The 12,787-nt window shown below is 60.6% G+C and overlaps 1 protein-coding gene across 1 annotated transcript in view; it reads left to right on the forward strand.

Annotated features, from left to right (window-relative positions):
• Positions 1-12,787, forward strand: part of USP36 (ubiquitin specific peptidase 36) — a 36,094-nt gene that overhangs the window by 20,609 nt on the left and 2,698 nt on the right. The window contains 13 exon segments of the mRNA XM_019466041.2: positions 1,418-1,504; positions 1,506-1,559; positions 2,474-2,491; positions 2,493-2,559; positions 2,562-2,574; positions 3,188-3,274; positions 3,276-3,324; positions 5,877-6,536; positions 7,162-7,289; positions 9,136-9,708; positions 10,094-10,305; positions 11,889-11,990; positions 12,449-12,564. Of these exon segments, the coding sequence (XP_019321586.2) occupies positions 1,418-1,504; positions 1,506-1,559; positions 2,474-2,491; positions 2,493-2,559; positions 2,562-2,574; positions 3,188-3,274; positions 3,276-3,324; positions 5,877-6,536; positions 7,162-7,289; positions 9,136-9,708; positions 10,094-10,305; positions 11,889-11,990; positions 12,449-12,564 (2,166 nt within the window).

Below are 12,787 nucleotides of genomic sequence, written 5' to 3' on the forward strand. Positions count from 1 at the left end.
TTTGTCATTTTCGGCTCAGGTCACGGTCTCATGGTTCGAGCCCCTTGTCAGGCTCTGCACTGGTGGCTGATGGCTCAGAACCTGCTTGGGATTCTTTCTGTCCCTTCTCTGTCTCTGCCCCTCCCTCTCTCTCCCTCAAAATAAATAAGCAAACTTTTTTTTTTTTTTTAATCTCTCTTTAAAAAAAAAAGTACATGTTCCAGGTCTCTAATGGTATAAAGCTCCGAAACAGTCAGAGCTGATAGACGGCGACAGAAATCACAACAGTGGGTATTTGAGATGCAGTATTTCCCGGGGTTACGAGACTTCCGGCTTGATGTCTGTGTCTCGATAGGAATATGGGTCAGTACACGCTTGTCAGACTCTGCTCCGTGGTTCACACTACGTAACTCATACTTCGTGTTTAAAAGCGTCTGTTTGTGTATAGGCAGAGATGCAGGTAAATCTATCATTCAGAGGTAATTTTGTTTTTGAGAGAGAGAGAGAGAGGGAGGGAGGCATGAGCGGGGCAGGTGTGCAGGGAGAGAGAGACTTAAGCAGGCTCCATGCCCAATATTAAGCACAGGGCTCGATCGCACAAACTGTAAGAATGACCTGAGCCTTGTTTTAAAAAAAAGGCGGGGGAGGGGGCGCCTGGGTGGCTCAGTCGGTTAAGCGTCCGACCTCGGCTCAGGTCATGATCTCACAGTCTGTGGGTTCGAGCCCCGCATCAGGCTCTGTGCTAACAGCTCGGGGCCTGGGGCCTGCTTCGGATTCTGTGTCTCCCTCTGTCTCTAGCCCTCCCCCATTTGCACTCTGTCTTTCAAAAATGAGCAAATGTTTAAAAAAAAAAAAAAAAAAAAAAAGGATGACCTGAGCCAAAGTCAAGAGTCAGATGCTTAACCAACTGAGCCACCCAGGTGCCCCTCAGAGATAATTTGTGAAAATACTTCCCCGTGGAAAACTGTCAAATTTGAAATAAATTCTGGCACGAGACCTCTGTCCCGATGCACTTGGTTCTGGTTTTGACCTACTGTGACAGTGGGCTCCATGGAGTGAGCACCGTTTTCTCTGAAGACCCAGACCGGGCCATGGCCTCCCTGATCCCCCCCAGTGCTCCTTACGGTGGCGTGGAGGGCACGAGCTATTTCTCGCCTTACGCTGGGGGCCCGCGCAGGGAGACATGGTCGTCCAGGTGTCACTCGACGGGACGATGAAATAGTTTCACGTCGGTCGGATGGAAGACGCCCTTCTCTGCGTCCTGTATTTTCACCCTTGGCTAAGGGGCTCTTGCCGCAGCGTTGCCGCGTGGCCTGGTTGCCCCCCGGTTGTCAGAGACCAGCCGATCGTAGCGTTTTACGTAGCTGTGGGTGGAGGGGGCGAACTGACCCCCTCTCGCTGACGCATCTCCGTCGCCTCGTCTGGGCTTTTCCTTCAGGATGTGGGCTACCCGGAATTCCTGAACCTCCGTCCGTACATGTCCCAGAGCAGCGGCGAGCCCGTCATGTACGGGCTGTACGCGGTCCCTCGTGCACTCTGGCTACAGCTGCCACGCGGGCCACTACTACTGCTACGTGAAGGTCAGTGCTCCGTGTCCAGGTGCGTCGGCGGCCACTGGCGGCGCGCGTGCTCTGCCTCCTGGGGGCAGGCGTGCCGTGCCCGTGGAAGGTGGCCACGTTTGTGGCTGCGTCCCGGTCCCTTCGGTGCTTCAGCGAACGGAGGGCAGAGATGTCTTTAGAACCCGTCGCGCCAGGATCTGTAGTGTCCTTGGACTTGCGCTGAGACTCCGGGGGGGGGGGGGGGGGAGGCTGCCTCCAGCAGCCTGGAGGCGGCCCAGGACGGCCGGGGTGTTGGTGGGAGACGCTGTGCAGATCAGACCCTAGACGGCCTTGCACCAGGAGGGAGCGGGGATTCGGGGCAGATGAGCAGCGCTGGACGTTTTTAACACGAGGTCATTGACAGCACACGGGTATACGTGGCAGTTAACAGCAGATTGTTTTTTGTGTTTATTTGTTTTTGAGAGCGAGGAGGACAGAGCGTGAGCAGGGGAGGGGCAGAGAGCGAGGGAGACAGAATTTGAAGCGGGCTCCAGGCTCTGAGCTGTCAGCACAGACCCTGACGCGGGGCTCGAATTTGTGAACCGTGAGATCGTGACCTGAGCTGAAGTCGGACGCTCAACCGACTGAGCCTCCCGTTTATTTATTTTTGAAAGGGAGAGACAGAGTGCGAATGGGGGAGGAGCAGGGAGAGAGGGAGACACAGAATCCAAAGCAGGCTCCAGGCTCAGAGCTGTCAGCCAGAGCCCGACACTGGGCTCGAACCCACGAACTGTGAGATCACAACCTGAGCCGAAGTCAGACGCTTAACCGACTGAGCCCCCCAGGCGCCCCTACCAGCAGATTTTTTTATTTCCTTCTTTCAAAGGTACGCTTACAGAACGCGTGTTGATTGTTTGGTTTTGTGTCGTTTTCTCCCACACCCCGTGCCGCTCCAGGCAAGCAACGGACAGTGGGTACCAGATGAACGATTCCTCGGTCCGTTCCAGCAACATCAAGGTGGGTCTGAACCAGCAGGCCTACGTGTCTTCTACATGCAGTGAGTCTTTTCGCCCCCCCGCCGTCTGCGAGCCCATCCCCTCTGCTGTGGGCCGCGGGTCCCCCGTGCCCGCCGCCGCGTTGCGCGTGACGGTTGGGCTGCGTGGGCGGGCCGTGTGCAGGGGGGAGCGTCCGCCAGGAACTGCTCCTTTAGGCCCGCCTGCCTGGCCGTCGTGACGGCGGCTCCCTCTGGGGGGGCCAGAGCAGGACCCCGCCTGCTCCACGTTGAATGCGAGTGGGGGAGTTGCCTGTTATTTTCTGTTGCTGCCCCAGACGCCACGTGTCGTGTCTGGACGGAGGCCGCGGCGGGGGCCCCTTCTCTTGGGGCCGGTTGTCCCCGACCTAGAGGTTGGAGGACGTGGAGACTGTAGGCACTTTTGCTGCCTCGTCCGCGTCCTGCTGAATTTGAACGCAGCGATTGAGTGGGGTGGGGTGGCGCTGGGGGGGGGGGGTCCTCTGGCTTTCTGGTGAAGCGAGAGTTCAGTCTCGGAAGGGCTCTGACCCTGACGCGCTCCCTGCCTGTGCCGAGCGGACGTCCGAGGCTGTGTGACGGCCGCCGTGGTGTGGGGGGGGGTGAGAGCTCAGAGAACCAGACCGTGTTCTCCCTCTGACAGAATCCCGGGCTCTAAGAAGAGTCCTGACGGCTCCCTCCCCAGGACGGCGTCCTCCGCTCCCGGCCGGGCAGGTGTGGTCGCCGACCATCAGGAAGAATGTTGGCAACGGGACTCTTTGCTCCCCGCTGACCGGAAAGGTACTTGTTTAAGAGGATGTGAGTTTACGCAGCGGATCCTCCTGCCTGCGCCCCCTAGGGGGTCCTGGGGCCCCCAGCGCTCTTCACTGCCCGATGGCAGGAGAGCTCGGTTTGTCCTGGTTTATTCCGTGTTCTCTCTCAAACTGGTCCACGGGCTGACACTGGGTGAGGGGCGGAAGGGACAGCGAGGAGAAACCCTGAGCCAGCGAGCGAGTCAGGCCGTGGCTCCGCGTGCCCCTCAGACCAGCTGCCGCGCACAAGTGCGGTGACGGGCTCGCCAAAGCGTGTCCTCGCCCCGACGCGTCCTGGAAGGCGTCGTTTTTGTCTCCACGACTTAATGTTGGAAACGTGAGCGGTTTCTAGCAATGTAATTTCCTGCTTTTGATAATCCTGCTGGGATCAGGTTAAGAAAACATCCGTGTTCTGAGGAACACACACGGCCGTTTTTAGGAGCGAGGGGACATCATGTCTAAAACGTATTGAGGTGGTTAGGAAAGGAAACGTCATACGTGTACGTGTGCGCACGTACGGATACGCGGAGGGAGAGAGCGAGCGAGAGATCTAAGGTGGAAAAACGTTAGCAATAAGGAAATACCCTCCTTTTCAAGTTATTTTTGTGTAATATTTGAATTTTTCTACTGAAAACCAGTCATACTGACCAAAGTAGCGAGGGATTTCCTTACCGTAACACCGTCTGTCGTTGAGAAACAGATCGGTCCTTTCTGTCGGACCGCTTCTGTGAACCTTCCCCTTCGGTCTGAAGATCAAATCCAAACGCAGGCTGCCAGGAGGTGGGGGCCCTTCGCGGTCTGCGGGGGTCTGGTCATTTTTGCAGATCTGTGTTTCCCTGCCAACACGTGAGAATTAGAAGCGTTGGCCCAGCAAAGAAAGGCCACGACCTGTGGCCCAGACCAGGAGTCGTAAGCCTCAGCTGTGCTCAGAAACACCGTAGGGAGGGGCGGGGTGTCGTTGCGGTCCGCCCGCGGGGCCACACGCCTCAGCATCATGAAGATAACGTTCCACACATACTGCAATTGACAAAATCCTTTTCACTTTATTTTATTTTTTATTTTAGAGCACGACTAGGGGAGAGGGGCGGGGGGAGGGGGAGAGCATCTTAAGCAGGCTTCGCGCTCAGCGTGGAGCACGACACGGGGCTCGACCCCACAACCCTGGGATCATGACCTGATCCAAAATCAAGAGTCAGATGCTCAACTGAATGAGCCACCCAGGTGCCCCCAAAGCCATTTTATTTTAAATAACATTCTGTAGGTTACATAAATGTCAGTGCTCCATCGACGAGAAGGTCTCGCAGTGCAGTGGGAAGACGTATACTCTTTGCAAAGAATGTAAATAAACGATAAATCGTTGAGCGTAGAGACAAAAGAGAGGAAAACTCGGAAGAAAATAGAAGTGCATGTTCGGTAAACTTCCAGAAGAGGGAAGACTTTGTAAGAGAGAACACCTCGAAAAACAAATCATAAATGGGGTAAACTAACATTTGAAGTTTTGAGTGTGAGATATTAGAAAAAAAGAAACGACAAAGCGTCTAAAAATTTGTGCAGCAAATCCAGCAAAAGGTGAACGTTTCTCACGCACAGAGGACCCGTGCAGGTGACGTGTCAGAGCGTACGAGTGTTAACGGTAGAGCCAGCAGCGAACGTTTTGAGAAGGAACCAGTAGCTCTTGCTGGTGAGAGTTTGGTAAATGCGTCGGCAGCGTGTCTCAGAATTCACGGAAGTGCTCCCGGCCTCGGAATTCCGTCCCGAAAACACGAGCACCGAGCAGTAAATAGGGAAAAGGTCTGGTCTTTTGGTGGTTCATTCGGCCAGCAGTTGTAAGCTCGGACTCCTAGACCTGAACCAGGCGGGCGGTGAGGCCGGCAGGCTGCAGACACCGGCCTCGCGGAGCATTTAAACCAGGGACGGCACGGACGCCGCTGCGAGGAGTCTGGAGGAGGAGTTGGGGTGCCCGGAAGGGTACCTGGAACCCCATGGCGCGGTTCGTTTCCGCGGCAGCGGGAGGCAGGGCAGCTTGTGTAAACTGTTCACCGAGGTGCTTGCTGGGCACACAGGAAGACCTTTACTGAGAGGAGTGACGATGCTTCGGGAAAGCGCGCTGGTGGGCCCGGACGCCCCCGTGTGGGCCAGAAGCCCTCGGGAGGCAGGGCCGGCCGGAGGGGACGCCAGTGTGTCGATCTGTGCCGACGTTTAGCCGAGGGGTGCGGCTCGGGTACATGTTTTTTTTACTTTACGCTTTTTTGTGTTTCTTGACTCCTGATGAAAACATCCTGCTTTCAGTAAAGGTGACCATAAAGATCCCCACGTGCGCACGACTCACAAAATCCCACCACCGTTCAGAGAAGCAACAGCGTCCTTACTGTGTGTCCCCCCCGGATAATCTGTCTTGAATTGCTTGGCAGGGACCCTGCCTGCCTCTGACGGTGCCTTGACCTCGCGGGGGGAGCCGCCGGCCCGCGCTCCCTCCCGGGTGTCACCGTGTCCCCTGCTCCCTCCCGGGTGTGACCGTGTCCCCTGCTTGCTCTCCTCCAGCGACCGGACCCCGCGACGCTGAAGAAGCTGCAGGCCACTGAGGAGCTCGGCGTGCTTGTTTCCAGAAACGGCTCCGTGTTGGGTCTGAAGTCTCAGAATGGATACGTTCCTCCAAAGCCACCCTTGGGATCCCCTTCCCCCCGACTCTCCAAAACGCCCCCCAACACTCCGACCATTCTGGATGAGCCCGGAAAGAAAGTCAAGAAGCCGAGTCCCCTGCAGTTCGTGTCCCCGTCACGCAGAGCTTCTCAGGGGCTCCACGGTACCAGCACCGGGAGCGGCGGCAGGGGCGAGGGCCACAGGCCCGGCTCCTGGGACGGCAGGGCTGCTGCCCCCTCTACCTCACCCAGGCTCCCGGCCGGAGTGACTGCCAGCGGGCCCGCGGCGGGCAGCGAGCGTCCCGAGCCCGACAGGAGGGGTTCTGGTGGTCCCAGCCCGGAGCACTCCGCCAGCAGCGACCCCACCAAGGCCCCCCCAACGCCCGAGAGCGGAGCCGCCCCCTCGGGTGATTCTCAGGGAACAAACCCCAGAGCGCTGCCGGGCGGAGAGGACTCCAAGGCGGCGAAGCCCAAGCCCCCCGTCCTGAGCACCACCGCCACTGAGCCCGCAAGCATCATGTCTCCTCCACCAGCCAAAAAACTGGCCCTTTCTGCCAAGAAGGTGGGTGTGTGAGGGTCTCGCCGCAGGAAGTGTGTCTGTAGAGTTCAAAGAGCAGGTTTGGTGCTAGTCTTGGGGGTGGGGGTTGTGGTGGGGCCTTTGGCCCCCCCCCCCTCGACCAGAGGAACAGAGTGGTTGTGGGCGCTCGCAGGGTACACAGGGCCGCCCCGGGCGCGGGCGGGGGCCCGGGGGACGCTGGTGTGGGAGTGCTGCGTGTGGCTGTCGGGGGTCGGGGCGAGGTGGCGGTCCCCCGGATCCGTCCGTAGGCAGGATCTCCCGCGGAAGCCTCGGGGAGGACGGGGCAGGTGCGGTGGGCGGGCAGGACGCGGGCGGGCTGCACCTCTGCGTGTAGCACGAGGCTCGAGGAGGCGACTGTTGTGCTGAGACTTTTGCTTCGATTTCCTTCCTTTTCTCCTTTTTGTTTCTAACCAAAAACACTTCTGATTCTTCTTCTACCATTCCCCACCCCCACCTCCCTCTGTTTTGTCCCCTTCTGTCCCCTCATCCTTCTTCCTGGGCTCTTTCATTTTTACTTTTCGTTTACGTTTATTTTCATTTTTGTTTTCCCTCTTCACTCACGGCAACCTCTTTTAGACCACCAAGTTTTTATTTATGTCAATAACTGCAGGCCAGCACCCTGCGGAGGGCAGCCGGCAATGACCTCCGTCCACCCCTCTCACCATTGTCCGACCTCACCTACCCCAGGAAAACCACTCACCCGGTCGCCGCCTCCGCCTGGCCTGTCAGTGCCATCAGGTGAGCCGTGGGCGCGGGCCCTGCAGGCCGGCTGCTCCTCCCCTGTGCTTAGCGTGTGCTTGGCTGGTGAGGACTCACCGGGTCTCCAGCCTTGCGGGATGGACGGTGTTGTGCAGCTCGACAGGTACGGGGCGTATCCCGCACCGACTTCTCCCTGTTTTCTCGGTTTCCATCTGGCAAAGGAGCCCTGGCTGGTCAGAGGCGGCCTGGTCTCTGCCACGCTGATGTTTTTTTTTTTTACTGGTCTTCGTTTTCCGTCTGTCTGCCGTGTCCATGTGGTGACGGTGACGTGCCTGTGGTCCCTCCCCAGCCTCATGACGGGACCGCACAGGAGAAGAGGAAGGCGGGAGTCCCAGAAGGACCCTGCGTGGACTCATTTCTGTGAGCCCACCGAGGGGTGTCTTTTTGTCGCCGGTGTCATTTCGTGCGTCCCCCCGGTACCCCCCGAGCGGGTTCCCCGGGCCGTCTGGGCTCGCTGGCCTCCGGAGCTCCGGGCGGGCATCCAGAGCGGGAGGTGTGGCTCTCTGGGGGGGTCTGTTCAGGCTCCGCGCCGACGCGTCTCCCGGCCTGTTACGCACGGGGTGCTGGTGTCCCTCGGGGTGTCGAGTGGTAGAAAGCGGAGTTGCTGATGCCCGGTCGCCCGGTGGCCGGTGGGGCCTTTGGCGCCTGGGGAGGGAGGGAAGGAGGCAGCTGGGTGAGGCCGGGACATGGTGCTGGTAGTTTGGTGTTCGCCGTGGGCGCCGATGTGTCCTCCCCACCCCCCGGCTGCCCCGGGGATGGTGTGGTCAGCCGCGTGTTCCCGCCACCCAGCCTCTCCAGCCCTTGTGCTCGGGCTGGACCCGGCACAGTGTTTTTGCAGCGGGTAGGTCCTTAGACTCTTAAGGTATTTACTGTGTGTCTCTTACTCTTTCTCTGACACGCAGCTTTTTCATGACACTTGCCAGGGAGCGCAGTAAATGGCGTAGTAGTTCCCTTGGCCCAGGTGTCAGTCTGTTCCAGTTTAGGGGACAGCATCCTGTTTGCTGCCGTGACCCTTCCGGGCAAGCTTTGTCATCACTCAGTCCCGAATGAGAACAGTGAGGCCCACAGAGGTTAGCTGTCTTGGGACCCTGTCGCCGGCAGGAGGTGGGCCAGAGAGTCTGGCGTGAGGGAGGCCCTGTTCCTGCCCCGTCCCTGTCTAGCCGCGGGGTCCACTGTAGAGTCTGTTCCCCTGATTTCCCAGAGCCCCCCAAATTGGAGAGTCCTGGTACACGACCCCTAGGCCTGCACCGGCCCTCCTTGCGAGGCTGGCGTCCTGGGCATGAACATCATGAGGCTCGTGGGGAGCTTAGCGAAGCTGCTTCTTCCAGCACACTCGTGTTGAAAATTAGTAACAGGAGGGGCGCCTGGAGGGCTCATTCGGTTAAGCGTCCAGCTTTGGCTCAGGTTACGATCTCAACGGTTCGTGGGGTTGAGCCCCGCGTCGGGCTCTGTGCTGACAGCTCGGGGCCTGGAGCCTGCTTTGGATTCTGTGTCTCCCTCTCTCTCTGGCCCTCCCCTGCTCACACGCTGTCTCTCTGTCTCCCAATAATAAATAGACGTCAAAAAAAATTTTTTTTAAATTAAGATCAAGAATTTGCAAAAATACTTCAAACCGTCTGGTGATAGGGACAAAGAGATACGTTACGATTTTTATTAACTTTGACCTTTGGTGTATTTGCGTCTTCTCGTGAGTCTCTTTTCTCACTCGCTACGTATGACCAACGTACGTCTAAGGTTGACAGCGGGGAAAACCACCTGAAAGGGAAGGGGGCCGAGGGTGGGTGGGAAGGGCCCGGCTGTGCATCAGAGCAGCGTGTCCTCACAGGGCGCTCTCACCTGCTCCCAGACCATCCAGCCGTCCGAAGCTCCCCGTCGGCCCCTGCTCGTCACTGTCCAGTAGCCCCCGACCCCTCGGGACGTCAGACCCACAGAGCTGCTCCTCCGCCTCTGCTCCCCTGCCTCAGGTCAACGGGGGCTTCCGGGCCCCTCCACACCAGCTGCCGGAGGCCAGCAAGCCCCCCCGGAGCCTCTGTAAGAAGAGGAAGAGGAACCGGAGGGGAGAGACGCAGGGGCGGGGCTCAGAGATGTGCGCCGTGGCCGCAGCCCCTCCCGGGAAGAGGAGAAAGAAGAAGGGGAAACGCGCGGAGGCCGTGGACGCCTCCCCCCTGCAGGAGGGGCAGGTGCAGAGGCAGCACCGGGGCCTCGAGCGCAGGAAGGAGGGCCGGGCGGAGGTGCCCGTGGACCGCCTGGAGGAGGAGGGCGGACGGCAGCAAGAGAACGGCCAGCAAGCAGGGTGCGTGGCCGACGGCCACCACGTGAGCGGCAGGAAGAGGAGGCGGGAGGGAGCCGAGGGCCTCGGTGCCGAAGACGGCCTCCCGCGGGACCCACCGTGGCACAGGTGAGCGCGGGGAGCCAGGCGGCCCCCCACCCCGCCAGCGACACGGTCCGACCCAGGTGGGTGTCGTCTGGAAATACAGCGTGCCGACCAGGCTCCTAGGACGTGGCCGCGTCGTCAGGTGTCTCGCCGGAGCCAGAGCCGGCGGCCGCGTCATCCGGCCTGTACGACTTGCCCGGGTCGGTTGCAGTTATGGGCTTTTCTCCCCGACCGTGGCCTCGGGCAGCTGGCACGCTCTGTCCTGCTCACGTCGGGGGGTGGGGGGGGCGGTTTCTCAGGGGGGGCTCTTCTGCACAGTTAGGCATCTGCCATTTGGGAGTTCCGGGGCGAGTGAACCCCCACTGTCACTCCCCGTTTGCTCAGAGCTGACTGTTGACTGACTTCCCAGCAGCTGTTCTCTCTTGGATGTCACCGAGTCAGAGGCCAGTACAGCATCTCCAAGGAAAAAGAAAAAGAAAAGAAGGCAGCAGGAGTCACGGCAGGAAGTACAAGAGAACGAGCTCCCCGAAGCCTGCAGGGGCGAGACGCAGAGGGGCCCTGCCATCCCTGGGAGCCAGCCCTCACCGGCCGTGAACGGCAGGCGGCCCGGGGACCGAGCAGGTGTGCACCCGCCGAGGAGGGGGAGCCGGGGGCTGGGCCCGGGGCCGCGTAGCTGTACATCCGGGGAGGGGACCGCAGGGGAAGGGGGCTGGGCACAGGCCTGCTGTATTCCAGAGGCAGGTGCGGTGCAGGGGGAGGGGCCAGGATGAAGACCTCTTACCTCTGCTCTGTCCCCGTGGGCAAGCTGCCTGCCCTGGGGGTCTCTGCCTCCCCATCCGGACAAGCATTCGGCTGTAACTACTCCGGAGAAGCAGAGAGGGTACGCGTGCCCTTCTCCACATTCTGGGAATACTGTGTTTTTCCCGATTCAGGGCTCTTCCTGCCTGAACTTTCCCGTCGGGATGAGTCCTGGGCCATCCAGCCTAGAGTTTCTCCGTGACTCTTGAACTTGGAGTGTCGGCCTGTGTTTATATTTGGCCTTTTCTGAAGATCACGTGGCCTCTTGCTGCCCGGGTGCCCAGTGTTTCGGCTGTCCCCAGGCCTTAAACGCCCGTGGCTCAGCACCTCCTCTGGCTTTTGTTTCCTTGTTCCCTCAGAGCTGGCCAGCCTCAGCTGGGTGCTCCTGACACAGCGTGTCCGCTAAGCGAAGGGTAGAGAAGGTCACCCCTGCTCGGGAAGGGATCCGGCAGGCGGCAGACTCCGTGAGATCTGCTCTGCCGCCGGGGGATCCAGTTACGTTCGTGCCTTTGGGGGCGAGCGGGCTGCTGGGGAGCGCTGTGTATTTGTCCAGCCCCTGAGAAGCGAATCTGGCTGGGTGTTCATTACCGTGGGAAGCGCTACCACGAGGCCGTGACGAATAAGGCGGCCAGCCTGTCGAGGAAACGTCCGCACGGAGGTGGCCACGGAGCAGCCTGGCCGCGGTCGTCAGACCCCGGCTTGCTCTGCCAGCACGCTGAGCACGTGGAGACGGTGCTCGGGCCGCAGGGCCCACCGCCCGGCGCAGGTGCCCCCGCGGCCCCTCGTCTGTTTGCTTCCCATCCCGAATATCACAAGGCTGGGCTTCGTGGGCAAGGGCCTTCACGGCCAGGAGACGGGGAGAGCGTTGCGGTAGCTCGGTGGGACCACTGGCCCGGGCCGTGCTGTGGAGCAAGCAGGAGGCTGGAGAGGGCAGCGGGCACCGGCCGAGGGGCACCGCGCTCGGGACACGAGCCCGCAGTTCACGGGGTCACTGACAAAGTGGAGGCCAGGAGAGCAAGGTCCGCTCTGTGCTGAGGGAAGGGAATCGGTTCTGGCAGCTGCAGGCAGAGGAGCTCGGGCAGAGGTTGGGACCGGGCAGACGTCGTTTCTAGAAGCCTGAGGAGGGTGGTCAGAGCCGTCAGTACCCAGGTGTCCGCGGTGGCCTGGCCGTGCCGGGACGGGGCTGAGAGACCGCCTCCCCGGAAGCTGAGGTGATGCCGGTGCTTTGTGGTTCCCTCCGGTTCCGGCCCCTCATTTCTGGCCCCTTCCCTGGAGGAGGCGCCGGTTCCCACGGTGGGGCGCTGGGGTTTTGGTCTTTTCCGAGAGTCGGGGTGGACGGTGGCCCGCCTGTGGAGAAGCAGTCGGGTCCCTCGTGAGAGGCAGACGTGGTGTTTGTCTGATTGTAGGGCAGGCACGGGCTCCTCGCGTGTCCTGGGTCCGAGACGGGGAGGCCGACGTGCTCCAGGAGCTGCTTGAGTATTCCTCAGATAAAGCCTACGGGAGGAAAGGTACCGGTTTTGAGCCCGGGCAGCGCAGAGGTCTCAGATGGGCCCTGGGGTCGCGATCCTGGGGCGCGGGAATTGCTGGGCTCCAAAGATGAGCCGAGGAGTGTCCGTTCAGAACCGGTCCCTGGGGGCGGGGAGAGCAGACCCTGTGCCCCTGGGCGGCGGGCCGGGCGGGCACGGGTTGGAGGGAAACATCCGGCGCCTGAGACCTCGTAAACGAGGGCGCGGGTCTGAAAGGGACCAACTGCGGGCTGACGATGCAGAGCCAAGGACGTCTGCATGGAAGTCACGGAACCGCTGACTGTCCTGCTCACTGCGGGCCCCTCTGCCCTCCCCCGTCCTTCTCTGCACGTCCGTTTCACCAGAGGGTGGCACTCGAACGTTTGAGTGTATCAGGAGTAGGCCCGTCCCTGTCTACACCGCGTTCTGGAAGCCGGTGCACAGAGGTGTCTGTTTTGCAGTGTTGACGTGGGACGGCGAGGTGTCGGCCGTCAGTCAGGACGCCATTCAGGACAGCAGATGGGCCCGCGCGGCCACGGTGATCGACGACTGGGACGAAGAGTTCGATCGAGGGAAGGTACGAGGTGTGCTCGTGGCCGGCGTGGCAGGGTGCTCGTAGTGGCCCCGCTGAGGCCTGGCTCAGGGAGGACTAGGCCCTTTGGGGCGGTTGGAAGTGGCAGTGGCCTCGTGAAGTCGTCCGGGACGGCGGGAGGTGGGCTGCTGGGCTCGATGCCGGCCTGGCCGCTCTGAACGTGGCGTGGCCACGGACGAGGCGTCTGTCCCCCGCTGCTGTGTTGCTT

The sequence above is a fragment of the Panthera pardus genome, unplaced genomic scaffold (genome assembly GCF_024362965.1).
Source record: "Panthera pardus isolate Hobbes unplaced genomic scaffold, ASM2436296v1 HiC_scaffold_3, whole genome shotgun sequence".
NCBI lineage: Eukaryota > Metazoa > Chordata > Mammalia > Carnivora > Felidae > Panthera > Panthera pardus.